At 43.9% G+C, this 14,870-nt stretch overlaps 3 protein-coding genes across 12 annotated transcripts in view; 2 read left to right on the top strand and 1 right to left on the bottom strand.

The window, feature by feature from the left end:
* PHC3 (polyhomeotic homolog 3) overlaps window positions 1–14,870 on the bottom strand; it is a 54,186-nt gene that overhangs the window by 25,732 nt on the left and 13,584 nt on the right. The window lies entirely within an intron of this gene.
* On the top strand, window positions 169–2,674 carry LOC310678320 (A-kinase anchor protein 4-like). Its single transcript, XM_083442143.1, has one exon. The coding sequence runs from the start codon at window positions 333–335 to the stop codon at window positions 2,379–2,381; it is 2,049 nt and encodes a 682-aa protein (XP_083298269.1). The 5' UTR covers window positions 169–332; the 3' UTR covers window positions 2,382–2,674.
* LOC310678296 (A-kinase anchor protein 4-like) lies at window positions 10,496–13,176 on the top strand. Its single transcript, XM_083442086.1, has one exon. The coding sequence runs from the start codon at window positions 10,637–10,639 to the stop codon at window positions 13,007–13,009; it is 2,373 nt and encodes a 790-aa protein (XP_083298212.1). The 5' UTR covers window positions 10,496–10,636; the 3' UTR covers window positions 13,010–13,176.

Below are 14,870 nucleotides of genomic sequence, written 5' to 3'. Positions count from 1 at the left end.
CAATACACGCCCTTATTTTTCAACCTGACTACTAAAATCAATACTTTAATCTTTTGGGTATGCTTTTAGTACAGGTTAACAGGGGGAAAATACAGAACAATCTTATGGTAAGCAGGGCCAAGGCATCACTGGTTGGTGGATGATATCCATGCTTTATGATGTCACTGCTGTCATAGAAACCATGTGTGCACACAAATGAAAATGCCATCAGCCAGTACAAGAGCATGGAAAGCTGAGAGAGGAGGCAACATCTTGAGTGGGGCAGGGTCAGCGAAAACCGAAACAAGAACGCTCCACAACCTGGGGCACAATTCAGATTCTGGGCACATAGTATGGAACAGGAGTTTGACTGGCTACAGAGTCAGTCAGCCCTTTGCAAAGTAGACCTCTACAGTCCCGACGAGCCAAGAAACCAAGACCGCAAAGTTATCTGTTTCGTTGATGTTGGCAACCTCAAAGTAACAGACAAACACAAACACAACAGAGGATTATCTGGTGCCGCTGACCCTTGTCTTGACCTTCGTAATCTTGAAGAAAAGGAAGTAATTGTAATAAAGGACAACGAGAACGATCCCCATTCTAATACCGAAGGCGCCGTCTGCCTTTTCAAGCAAGGCTCTTCTGAAGAACTCAACGTTGTTAGCTGGCTCAGCAACGACCTTCAGAAATACGCAGTTGGATTCCAGCATGCACTAACCCCCTCAGGCCCTCGTAAATCTGCTTACAATTCACCTGCGCTTGAGAAGATGTCCCAGACCAGTGATACTTCCTTCCGGGGCAATGGTTGCCCAAGAGGAGGAGATGATCTTTCCTATTATGTTAACAAACTCTGTTCTTTAGTGGTTCAAATGGCACAGAAGGAAATGAAGGATAAATTTGACAGTAGTAAATGTATTCGGCAATCCATCAATCCCCGCGGATCAAACAGCAGCGCAGACTATGGCAAGCTGTCCCCCAAATCATCTCACGATGACCCCAGAAAAGCTTCCGTCTTTTATGGAGAGATGTGCAATCAGAACGGCTACAGGAATGGTCAGGGAGCAGACAGACAAATGTTGGAAAGGAAACAGTCATGTCCTGGACAGGATGATGGCTCTGTAAGCAAAGGGTTGATGGTATATGCAAACCAGGTTGCTTCAGATATGATGTTCTCATTCATGAAGACAATGAAAGTCCAAAAAGGCAAGCATCCTCCACCAGCTTGCGTGGTGTTAAAGAAGGTGCTTTTGAAACACACCAGGGATGTCATATCTGACTTAATCGACTCCACTATGAAAAATCTACACAACGTCACAGGAGTGCTCATGACAGACTCTGACTTTGTCAATACAGTGAAGAAGAACCTTTTCAATGCAGGGACCCAGAAGTCAACTGAGATTCTGGAAGCAATGGTGAAACGTTTATTCAAAGCATTGTCAGGAGACGATAAAAAGCAATGCCTAGCTTTCACAGCACTAAAAGCAGGTACACACACAGACTCCAGAACTCAAGGATTGCAGTTTGCATCACTTAAAGGTGAAATGCAGGGCAGAGGAGGAAATGGACAAATGAGGCCCCATCCCGGTGGAAGCAAAGGTGCAGACAAGCACTGTTCAATGGATGTGTACGCTAAAGACCTTATTGTAACAGCGTTAATGTTAATACAGCAACACCTCTTAGAAAAAAACAAAGAGCCAGCACCCACCCGCGAGACAACTACCACATCGTTTTGCTGTTCCCACGACAGAAGCGGTGGGTCCAAATATGGTTCAAGGCCAGGCGGGGGCAGACAGGAAAGCCTGGAATCCCAAAAATGTGATATCTCAAGTATTCTCTTGTCCATCATCCAGAAAGTACTAAGAGAAGCTGGTGTTGCAGACGAGTGTCCCCCTGACAGAGGCTATAAGCAGCCTTCCTTTGCCGAGTGCAGACCACAGAGGGCCTTATCAAAATCATATGGGGGACCTGATATGAATGACAACATGGAACAGATAAACAAGCAGTTTATTGACCAACTGGTGGAATCGGTGATGAAGCTGTGCATGCTGATGGCTAAAGGTGGCGATGACGGAAAATGTAACGGAATGCCATTGGGTGTGGGCTCTGAGGTGATTGTGAATAACCAGAACTGCAACAACAGTACACAAAACAAAGAACTGCAAGCTGTGCTCCAGTGGTTAGTTGCTTCGCAATTCAATGTGCCAAACCTGACATTCATGAACGATCAAGATGGAGAATTGGCAAGGCTTCCTCAGCTGGCTGACAAAGCAGCCAAGAAGGGCTACAGCGTAGGCGACATTGTTCAGGAGGTAATGAGGTATTATGAAAAACAACAGGTGGATGCCATGTCGGGACAAATGCCTCGGTGTGGACTAGTCGACTGGCTGCTTGCTAACCTGTAAGAACTAACTCTTCCCTCTCATGTTACTCTCGTGAGCCCAGTCCAGGCGCCGAAACCACTCTTTGCTGGCGCAACTGAAACCACCAATACAGCCCCACTGCAAGCAACAGTGCACTGAACTGAACTGGGGTAGCTGGGCAAGCTCATCAATAAAAAAGAATAAAAAAAAAGTGAGAGGGGAGACAGGCTGTTTATTGATCACTTCAAACAAATAACCAGGTCCTAATTAGCTGCAACATTATACATAATCCAAGGAGCCCAGAAACAGCATTAAAAAAAATAAACCAAAATGCAGGATGTGTTCAAGGCCTTTCTACTACTACTGTAGGCTGCTAATGAAAATTAGTGATAAGGCACAGAAAGGTGGGGAAAAGAAGGGAGGGGAGGGAGTCCAAATTTCCGGTCACAGTAGATGAGAAAGTATCAGTTGTGGCAACCGTCTCAACTCGTGACAAATCAGAATGTGGTAAAATTTAAAAGCTTACATTCACTTCTGCTTTGTGACACCCACTTTGTGTTTTGTACATTCCACCCTCATCTACCTACTGATGTAAAGAAGTATTCTGTCTCCAAAAGCAGTGCTCCAGAAAGTTAGGACAATGCATTTACGCTGTGTTCACTTCCAGGCCAGTTTATTTTAAAGGAATCTCCGTGCTTCTCCTTTGCTGCTGCCCATAATTTTAATAGGGAGGTAGAATGCAATTAACAAACTACTGGGGACAAACTGCAACCTCTGGCACTTATGGGAGACTCCCTCTACTTCTTAGCTATTTTGAAAGTCAGTTGCCTCTTACATGGTTGCACCCGGGATATCTGTAACCATAGACAGACACGCTAAGCTGTATACTGCTGAGGTGGAATCATAGAATATCAAGCATTGGTAGATCTTGCTGAGCAATTCAGGGTCTCATAAATTAATGTATCTGAAATCAGGAATACTCCCCCCCCCCATGCATACAACCCCATGACAGAAAGTTCATGACAATGGGATGAATAGGAGGTCCTCATCTTGAGCATCACGTTATATAGCTAGCTTCGGTCAGTCACCTGGATAGACCCTTGTTGCCGTTGGAATGGTGCATCTTTTTTTGCATGTCCTTTCTGGCAAATGAAATTTAATGCTAAATTGTAGGCAACACAGTGAATTAAACAAGGACTAAATGACTATCCTGCAATTTTGAGTGTGGTGAGTATTGTTTTAATACCTTAGTCTCAGCAAGGTAATTTTGGTGTTACTTCCAGCTTAACAAAGTTTAGGATTTTAGACAAGTAACAATAAAAGTAGACCTGTGTCTTCTTTCTACATAACGAAGGACAAAGATGTACCAGTTGCAAGGACTGGTTTTGTGATTACACGAAAAATAAGCGTTTTACTTTCTGTAATTTAAGCTCTACCCATTCTGAATTGGGGGATCTCTACAAGGGTATGTCACAACACGTGGCAAAAAAATTAAAAAGTCCCTGTCACTTGATTATGGAAAGATGAAGAACGTAAGATTGCACCATAAAATGCTTAAGAAATTTTCACCGTTAAAAAACCCCTAAGTATCTTCTTGAGTCTGCGTTTAATAATGTTAAAAGAAAATGCAGATCTTTCTGTTATAAAATATAATCCTACATGCACATGCATTATCTTTTTGGACAAACAGTAAGAATAACTCGCAACTACTTTCTCCATCCTAGAACTCTCTCTGCACATTGCTTTTGACCTTACCAGCCCCACATCAAGTACAGTAGTTGTGCATGGTAGAGGATTGTTCTGTTTACACAATCCCTCCTCTTTGAGATATCTCTCACTGCACAGGTTGCCAAAAGGCTTATCAAACCTGGAACCACCCCTTACCAGAACCAAGGAAAAACGTTATTTTATGCAAAACTATATGATGTGAAGACCAATTATTTGATGCTACAAAACTGATGGAAGAAAACATATGAGGTGAAGAGCAGTAATAATCAGCACACGGTAAGGAACTGGAGAAATGTTAGGCAATGCTTTGTACTATATTGCAAGAGACAGTTTGCAGAGCATGCAAGTAGAGACAATATAGTAATCTTATACAGACTGCTGATATCCTTGGAAGAGTTCTGTTTGCAAATTCAGCACTGCTTACTACACACATTGCCAGCTTACCCTTAAGTCAGCCTGCTAATATGTGAGTGATTTCAATATAATTAGCAGCATAAATTCATTAAAAATACTATCTATTTCACACACACTTCCCAAGCCTGCATCAAGCTCACTGAAAGCTTGCTAGAATTAAAAGGTTTACAGTGTTTTGGGAACTGCATCTTCTTAGACTCTGGTAGACCTCCTCAGCGCAAGCCTCGGGTGACCCTCATAAAAGAAAACATAGTCTCAAGGCTAACATTTTCAAAATAATAATAATAATAATAATAATAATAATAATAATAATAATAATAATTTTTATTTATACTCCGCCCTCCCCAGCCAAGGCCAGGCTCAGAGCGGCTTACAAGCAATAATAAAAACAAGTTGAATGATTACAACTTAAAAACAAAATGAAAATACAACATTAAAATATTGAAACATTAAAATGTAGCCTCATCGCAGGAGGAGAAGGAAAAAAGAAAGAGGGAGGGAGGGAATCAAATTGGCTCCAAGCCAAAAGCCAGGCGGAACAACTCTGTCTTACAGGCCCTGCGGAAAGAAATCAGATCCTGCAGGGCCCTGGTCTCATGAGGCAGAGCGTTCCACCAGGCTGGAGCCAGAGTTGAAAAGGCCCTGGCTCTGGTTGAAGCCAATCTAACTTCCTTTGGGCCTGGGACCACTAGGGTGTTGCTATTTATGGACCTTGAGGCTCTCCGTGGGGCATACCAGGAGAGGCGGTCCCGTAGGTACGGGGGTCCTAGGCCGCGAAGGGCTTTAAAGGTCAAAAGCAGCACCTTAAATCTGATCCTGTACTCCACCGGGAGCCAGTGCAGCTTAAAAAGCACTGGGTGAATATGCTCCCATGGCAGAGACCCCGTGAGGAGCCTCGCTGCAGCATTCCGCACCCGCTGGAGTTTCTGGGTCAGCTTCAAGGGCAGCCCCGCGTAGAGAGAAATGTGGGGCAAGTCTCACTGGGGGAGAAGGAGGGGACACCTGGAGGGTAAACAAAGTTTCAAGAGGAGACTGGTATACAAGTGTTTATGCTAGAAGTCTCCAAGCCAAGGTGGGTCAACTGGAGTGCTTGGACTTAGGGAATGGCATTGATATAGCGAACATCACAAAAACCTGGTGGAATGGAGAGAACCAGTGGGACATGGTTATCTTTGGATATAAATGCTACAGGAAGGACAGATAAGGGCAGACCAGAGGTGGTGTCACTCTGCACCTCAAAGACAGTACTGACTCCAGCAAGCTAGAAATCTCAAAATAGGCAGACTCCACCACAGATCCATTGTGGGTGGCGATACTGGGCCCCCAAAATAATTTAGTACTGGGGACGTGCTATCAAAATGCTCAAGCAGAACTTGAGATGATGAATGAAATCAAGGAAGTCTCTAAAAGAGGAGACATTGCAATAATGTATAGAACGGCTACATATGTGTACCAGTCATGACAAAGAGGTAATATTTCTAGATGCCCTTAATGACTGTGCACTATAACAGCTGGTGTTGGAATTGACCAGAGAGGTGGTGACCCTGGACTTAATATTGAGTGGCACCCAGGACCTGGTAAGCGTTGTTAAGCGAACTGGGAGCAGTGCCTACAGTGCTCTTAAATATACATGCAAATGGTCAGTTGCTTAGAAGGCTCATCTTTTGTTCTTGTGACCTTTAGTAAGGTAATGTGTACCTCCCTCAACAGCTGAAATGTGGGTATTGTTGCCACTGGTGTCTGCAAATAAGTCTGACCTAGTACATACCAATTCTGTGGGGCATGGTCAGTCACTTTTGGAGCGTGTGGTGAGAATGGACTGGGGAAGCTGATCAGACACAATTAAGATCACATATGCCACTGCTTGGTGATCATTTGCATGTGTGGGGCCGTACATTTTTCAGCCAGTGTGTTCGCTTGCATCACCATCAGTTAAGAGGCTCTGTAACCATGGATGGGCCTGGTCAGATGTTACTTCACACACAGGGCCACTCCACTTGGAGGATTTTCCTGTGGTTGAATCAGACCTATAAGTTACCCAGGAGGAAAAATGAAAAGAAGGGAGGATGCTTGCTGAGCCAGATACACAGAGAAATTAGAATGTGCTGCTCCTTCTTGCAGTGCAAGTCTGTAACTCATTCCTCAGATTAGCTTCCATACCCAAGGGCTGGAAAACAGTCAATGCAACACTAGGTTGTGGTTTTTTTAAACAATCAAGGTGGATGGGTAGGAATCCAAGAAATTAGACCAGCTAGTTTAACATGTGTTCCAGGAAAAGTGATGGAATGCGCTCTTAAAGATAAAAACACTAAGCATATAGAAGAACAAGTCTTGCTGAAGAAGAATCAGCATAGCTTCCACAAAGGAAAGTTATGTCTAAATTTTCAAAGTTCTTTGTGAGTGTCAGTTAGTCCAATAGTATCAATAGCAGCAGACATTTCGAATTTTCGACTTTCAAGGAGCTTGATACAGTCCCTCATGAAAGAGCCCTAAGTAAGCTTAGCAATCACTGGATAAGAGGAGAGGCCCTCTTATGGACCATAAGGTAAGCAAGGAGAAGCAGAAAATAGGGATAAATAGATAGTTCTCTTGTGGAGGCGTGTAGAAAGTAAGATTCTGGTGCTTTTTAACCTATTCATAAATGATCTGGAGTTAGGAGTGAGCAGTGAGGTGGCCAATTTTGCCGATGACATAAAACTGGTAAAATAAAAAGAGGGCTATGAGGAGCTCCAAAATAATATTTCCAAACTAGCTGAGTTGGCATTAAAACGGCAAATATAGTTCAATGTAAGCAAGCATAAAATGATACACAATAAGGTAAAAAAATCCTAAATTCACATATATACTAAAGGGCTCTAAAAGGGAGGTGACTGACCAGAAAAAGAGAACTTGGGATTGTAGTGCAAAGGTTGGTGCAAATGTTGTCCAATTGTGCAGCAGCTGTGAAAAAGGTGAATTACACGTTTGGCACCATTCAGAAAGATTGTAAAAATAAAACGGTCAGTATCATAATATCGCATCTAAGATGCAACTGCACTTGTGATACAGTTCTGTATTAAAAATAATATTGCAGAGCTGGGGCATAGGAAGCTGCCTTCTACTGAATCAGACCATTGGTCCATCTAGCTCCATACTGTCTACTCTGACTGGCAGCTGCTCTCCAGGGTTTCAGGCAAGGGGCATTTCCAGCCCTCCACGGAGATGCTGGGGATTGAAATTGGAGCAAAAAATTACACACAATGTCGAGAAAATGAATAGAGGTTTTCCCATCCTCTCACAACGCAAGACATCATGATTATCCAATGAAGTTGAATACTGGAAAATTCAGGAAATACTTCTTCACGTAGTAAACAGTTAAACTATGGAATCTGCTGCCACCAACTATAGTGATGGGTCCCAACTTGGATAGCTTTAAAATGCAGTTAGACAAATTATGGATAAGGCTATCAATGGCTACTAGCCATGATGGCTATATCTCCAGTACACTAGTTCCTGAGGAACACAGGGGTGCAGAGTGCTGTTGGCACTTAGAACCTCTTGTGGCTTTTCCAAAGCATCTAGTTGGCCGCTATGAGAACAGGATGCTGGACTAAATGGGCCCTTAATGTGAACCAGCAGGGCTCTTACGTTCTATAAACCTTCAGAGTGGATGTAGCATGGGACCTATTACATGATACTTGAGCTACAAGCATTGTTTGGCTTGCATCAAAGCCGATCTTGGCTGGTCCATTTAACAGGTTCCCAGATTCATCAGACAGGTGTGCAAGAGGGACGCTGAGCCCTACTGTATGGCTTGATTCTACTCAGGAGGAGCTCCATGAATTACTATGAATTCCTCCTCATGGTGGAGCTCCATGAATTACTTCAGTTCAACGTGTCTGAATTTTTTTCACCATTTAAGGCTGCAAGCCTATATCCCTACCCAGGATTAAGTGCCACAGAATTTGTTGCTAATGCCACAGCTCCCTTCTTGCCGTTCTCTCTTTGCCCAATCTGACCACCTTCCAGAATGCTGACATGGTATTCAGCGGCGGAGCTAATTGCTCGGGCACCTGGAGCGGCCCACGTGCCGTGCACCTGGGGGTGGCGCGAACCGCCCAAGGGGGCAGTGCAATTGCGATGTGGTGGTGCAATCCTCCCAGTGGAGGTCTCCTCGTGGTGTGGCGGTGTGATTCTCCCGGCAGGGGTCTGATCACGGCACAGTGATGTGATCTGCCCAGGCTGGATTTTGTCATCCCCCTCTGGGATGACACATGGGGCAACCGCCCCTGCCGCCCCCTTCCTATGCCCCTGATGTAGAAATTACAACTCCTCCTCATTCATGTTAATGCTCACTCACCCACAGTGAGCAGGAGGCAGGCAACAATAGACAATAGCAAGTAGCATGAGAAGGCACAGGCCTCAGCCAAATGTCCAATGATGCCAACCAAAGGCTATAACCTATTCTGGGTTTCATATGCGTATGTGAGATCATGGCCTAAATCCTGAGAACATGCCTTTTAAGCAGCAGCAGCAGCAGCAGCAGCGGAAGCTTCTCAAGCACCTGGGGCGGCATGCCCAGGGGCAGGCGCTCTGAGGAAGGGACAGGGTGTGCCACGGGCCTCATCTGCCCTTCAGCTGGGGGGGAGGCAGCGGGCGGACAGTGCAGCGTCTGCGGCCGGTGCCCATTGGGTGGTGCTCAGGGGGTGGGGTGGCGATCTGCCCAGGGGGCATTTGTCACCCCCCTCAGAGATGACACCCAGGATGGACCCCCCCCAATGCCCCCCTTCCTATGCCCCTGCTTTTAAGTGTGTGGGTTCCTGGATCTAGGAATTTGGTAGATCATCTAATGTAGACAGGGTTGCACTCCATCTGAAGGAACAACGCTCCAGGATCCAGCAGTGGCAGTGGAGGCACAAGTGGTTTTCATCAATGGGAGTGTCTTCAGTCAGTTTTGGCTTGTGTACGAATTACAGCTATTCTTGGACAAAGGATAGCATGGCAACAGAGACCCATGCATTGGTAACCTCAAAGTTGGGTTACTTTAGCACACTGTAGCACTGCAGGGAGCTGACTTCAGGCACCAGGCCCATCGGCACACAAATCCTGTGTTACAAAGATGTCTGCAAATGAGATGTGAAGGCAGGCATTGTTAACTCTGCCGCACAGGAATCCTATGCAGATGACTGCAGGGCCTGAAGACAATCAGGTCACGTATCCACAGCAGTGTCCAGAGGAGGAAGGACTGCTGGGAGGAGTGCAGAGGGAAGAAGCACCATGGTGCATTTGCAGCAGCACAACAAGACATCTTTATCTGCCCCAGCTGCAACAAAACATGTCTCTCCCATATTAATCTCTACAGCCACAGCAGACGCTGTGTAACATTCCAACAGTTTGACTTCACCCTGAAAGGCACACTCCTTCATTGTCTCTTGAGACAGACAGATGACAACCAAGTGCCTCAAGTATTTTGAAGTTGTGACACTTCCTTTGTGGCTATGTTTAGAAACCTATTATGATTAAATCACTGTGGAAGCTTTACTTAAGGTCTGCAAAGATTATTTTTTATAGTAAAATAAATGTAGAAACCAACCATTCTTAATTTTCCATTACAGTGGTACCTCTGGTTGCGAACGGGATCGGTTCCAGAGGCCCATTCGCAACATGAAAAGAGCGCAACTTGAAACGCCATATCTGCGCAGGTGCGCAGCGCGATTTAGCGCTAGTGCGCATGCGCGAGTGGCAAAACCCGGAAGTAACCCTTTCCGGTACTTCTGGGTCGCCACGGGACGAAGCCTGAAGAACATAACATGAAGCAAATGTAACATGAGGTATGACTGTATTAGGTTTGAAAATGCACCATTAATTTCCCCCTACACACAACAAATTTCTCATAGACCATGTAGGATAGATAAGGAGAGAAGTTGGGCAACAATATCTTGTTAAATAACTGAAATCACACCACTGGTGGGTGGCAGTGCTGCTTCTTTGTGATGTCATTGCTGCCATAGAAACCATGTGTGCACACAAGTGAAAATGACATCTGGCAGCAGAAGAGCATGGAAAGTTGAGAGAGGAGGCAACATCTTCAGTCTGGCAGGGTCACCAAAGCAGCTGAGCCGAGAAAGAACACCCACTACGGTCCTAGGTGCAATTCCAGTTGTAAACTTCAAAGGATGTCTCAAGAAGTTGACTGGTTACACAGCCAAGCAGGCGTGTGTAAGGTAGACCTCTACAATCCTGATGGAGGGAAGGACCAGGAGCGAAAAGTGATCTGTTTTGTTGATGTCTCCAGCCTGAACATAAAAAACACGGACGATACAGGCAAAGATGCTGCTGGCCAGTCTAAAGGCAATGAAACTGCCACAGGACTTGATCTGGGGAAAATGCAGGACAAAGAGGTAATTGTAATAAAGGATAGCGAGACACCAGAACAGTCTAAGACTGAAGGAGCAGTCTGTCTGTTCAAACAAGGTTCAACTGAAGAACTGAATGTTGTGTCCTGGCTCTTTGACGACCTGCAGAAATATGCATGTGGATTCCAACATGCACTGACCCCTTCTACTGCCCCTCGTCAACAAAAGCCATCAGCGGCTGACAAGATGTCCCAGAACAACAACAACACAGCTTTCAAGTCTGCTGAAGGTCAGAAAGGACCTGCAGATGAAGTAGCAAGCACTGTTCAAAAGTTGTGCTCCTTGGTTATGCAAATGGCAAGTAAAGAGATCTCTGAAAATCTGGAAGATGCTGCCAATAAATGTATACGCCAGGCAATTTATGCCACCAAAGATGGGAAAGCCCTCAATCCTGGTTCTGTAAGTAAAGTTGCATCCAAGATGGTGAACGAGGTGATGGAAAATGCCCAGGATCCTGGTGTTAAATCATCCCAAGAACAGGTTACGGGCAAGAAGGAAGAGGGTAAAGGAAGTCCCAAGAAAACCTCTCTCTTTTATGGTGAGGTATGCTCCAACCAAAGTGAATCCATGCCAGAATGTGATGACGGAAAGCCAACGTCACATGCTCATTTGATACATCCAAGGAAACAGTCAGGTCGCAATGACTGCGGTTCTTTTAACAAAGGGCTAATGGTTTATGCAAATAAAAATGCTAAGGATATGACATTCTCATTTGTGAATGCCACAAAGATTCACAAGAGTAGGCAACCACTTCCAGCTTGTGTGATTTTGAAAAGAGTGTTTCTCAAACACACAAAGGATGTCATATCAGACTTAATTGACTCTACTATGAAAAATCTACATAATGTCACTGGGGTCCTTATGACAGACTCTGACTTTGTTACCACAGTGAAGAAAAATCTCTTCAATGCAGGGACCCAGAAGTCAACGGAGATTTTAGAAGCAATGGTACTAAGAATGTACAACGCTTTGATGTCGGAAACTAAGGAGAAAGGGCATAGTCTTGTATACTCTTTATTGAAGACAGGATGTTCGTTAGATCCTAATGCTCCAAATATGCATTTCGCATCTTTGAAAGGTGGATTACACACGAGGGAGAAAGTAAAGCAAGATCCAGCTCAGTCTGCAGCTCAGAAAGTAGGTGAGACAATAATTAAGGATGGAATCAGCATGCTGCGATCAAAAACAGGATGCAAAGGTCCAGACAGGGGATGCCATGACAAGAGACCAGAAAAAAGTAGCTCCACAACTGAGTTTCTAGCAAAAGACCTCATTTTGACAGCTTTAATGTTGATACAGCAGCACCTGCTAACTCAATACAAGGACCCATGTCATGACTCAAACACATCTTCATTTGGGTTCTGTGAAAAGGGAGGCAAACATGGTTCCAAATCTCATGGTTGCAAGGGTGATCCACAACAGCAAGATTACCAGAGGGGAGAAATACAAAGTGCTCTCCTATCAATCATCCAGAAGGTCCTTCAAGAGGCTGGTTTCAATGTGGATGAGTGCGAAATAAGCACCAAGAATTGCAAACCAAGCTCATATGATGATAGGTCTAGCAGAAAATCCTCAACCAAACACTGCAATCCAGAAATGGATTCTGAAAACATGGACCAAATAAACAAGAAATTCATTGATCAGCTGATGGAATCTGTGATGAAGCTGTGTATGTACATGACTAAAAGCCCTGATTTTGTTGTTGAAGATTACTCTGATGATCAAGCTACATACTTTACCGCAAGAAACAAAGGTGTATCAAGTCCAGATTCGATGGCATCCCAGAAACCTCCACAACCTACTAATATTGGAAAGCCACTTGTGCCCGCTGGTTCTGAGGTGATAGTAAACAACCAGTGCGCCAATACCAGCTCACAGAACAAAGAGCTCCAGGCTATCCTCCAATGGATGGCAGCCTCTCACTTCCAAGTGCCCAATCTCACATTCATGAATGAGAATGATGAGGAACTGAAGAAGCTTCCTCAATTGGCTGATAAAGCAGCCAAGAAGGGTGCGAGTGTGGGGGATATTTTGCAGGAGGTAATGAAGTATTTCGAAAAACAACAGGTTGATGCCGCTGTGGGAAACATGCCTCGTGGCGGACTTCTTGACTGGTTGCTTGCTAATCTGTAGACAAGTGCCAACACCTCCCTCTCATTAATTCCACCCAGCGAAGTGCCATCTTAATTACCAGATGGAATAACAATACAGCTCATTTTCAATAGACAACAGTTCATCAAATTCCACAGGCTGTCACACTAGCTGGGCAAAATCATCAATAAAAAAAATACAAATGTCAACTGTCATTGATTTGTTTATTAATTCATATGTAGATACTATTTATGAGATGGAAAGGCGATACGAAAGCTAGAGGTTGTTTTATTGGAGATTGTTACCAGTGTAGTCGATAGACCATTTGGGTGGTTTTGCCTTTTGACATCTGTTTTTTACTATTAGGGAGATTCTTTCTGGATTCAAGACTTCCTTCTTCTTCCCCTTCCCCTTCGACAGACGTCGCAAAGCATTTAAAGTTAGGTGAAAAGGTTTATGTTGCTGAACAGTACTCCTTGTACTTCAGGATTCCACTTTCTGTCAAGCAAAACCCATGAAGTTTAATAGTTTTGTTAGTAAGATGAAGAAAATTGGTTGGGTTTTGATTTAGCAGTGTTCAGTTTCTCCAACTACACTATCCATAACTTCACATTGGTATTGACAAGTTAAGCAAAGATAGGAGGGTAAATATTTTGATCCACAAAAGGATCACTGATTTATATATTCTGAATCTGCAAAGCTTCTCCCACACCCCTGCTATTTCTAAAGATGTAGCTTTTTGTAAAACTGGCAGTCACTCACAGGCTACAAAAGCCCTATTTTCAAAAGCTATTGCAACTGATTCTGCTGAACCTATAACCATGCTTACATAAACATGGAAGAAAAAGAGGCATTTTAACTGTAAGAATGATTAGATGACTCAGGACTTACATGCAGGACTTACAATAAAATGTAAACTTGACACCTGTCTTTGGAATGCGATTCACCAAGGCTGCCTATCGTGTGAGATTTCTACACATAACAGTATCTGATGCAGATGCCTTCATGTTGCTATTACCCAAACTCTGCACATTCCATACCCAATGTCTCTGCCACTGCTCCCAAGCCTGTCATCTAACAGTGCCCTGAATGTGCAACCTTGTTAGACTACATATTTGTTTCATTGTCCTTTTAACACCACTCTGATCTGCTCAAAAGGAAATTAGAGAAGGTGTAGAAATAATACTTTACTGATTGCACATGGTTCTTTTTGTACTAAAGTACTTCTGCTGATGGATTTTTTTTCATATTTCATATTTTCTCTCTCTCTCTCTCTCTCTCTCTCACACACACACACACATATATATACATACATATACAATGGTACCTCTGATTACGGATTTAAGTCATTTCGGGATGCCATGCACACCCTGAAAAATCAGTAACTAGAGGCACTGCTTCTGTGCACGCATGCAGAGCACTTCTGCACATACGGCAAAACCTGGAAGTATACACTTTTGGGTTTGCCGGAGTCATAATCCGAAGATTCCGTAACCTGGAGGTTACGCAACACGAGGTACCACTGTATACATACACAGTGCTTTTGTTCTAAAAAAATGTTTAGGGGTACTTTCATTTTGACTCAAGAAAATGACCATTCTATAGTTCAAATCAGGGGAAATGAATACAGTAAATGGACAAAAGTACAAAGATTCATAAAATGTTTAAGGGTATGCGTACCCCTGTATCCCCCCAGAAAAAAGCACTCTATATGTGAGTGTGTGTGACATGAGGCCCATTAACTGCAGCGGAACTCATGGCTGTATCCAACTAAGTTATATTCAGAGCAAACCCATTGCAATTAATGGACCTAAGTTAGCTATCTACATTATTTTCAGTGGGTCTACTCTAAGTAGGATTAGCATTAACTGTGACCCTCAGTTTCAAGTAAGTGTGTTTAGGA

The sequence above is a fragment of the Podarcis tiliguerta genome (genome assembly GCF_965153285.1).
Source record: "Podarcis tiliguerta genome assembly, chromosome: 5".
Lineage (NCBI taxonomy): Eukaryota > Metazoa > Chordata > Lepidosauria > Squamata > Lacertidae > Podarcis > Podarcis tiliguerta.
The sequence above is the reverse complement of the archived record's forward strand: the minus strand, read 5'-3'. Positions and strand labels throughout refer to the sequence as shown.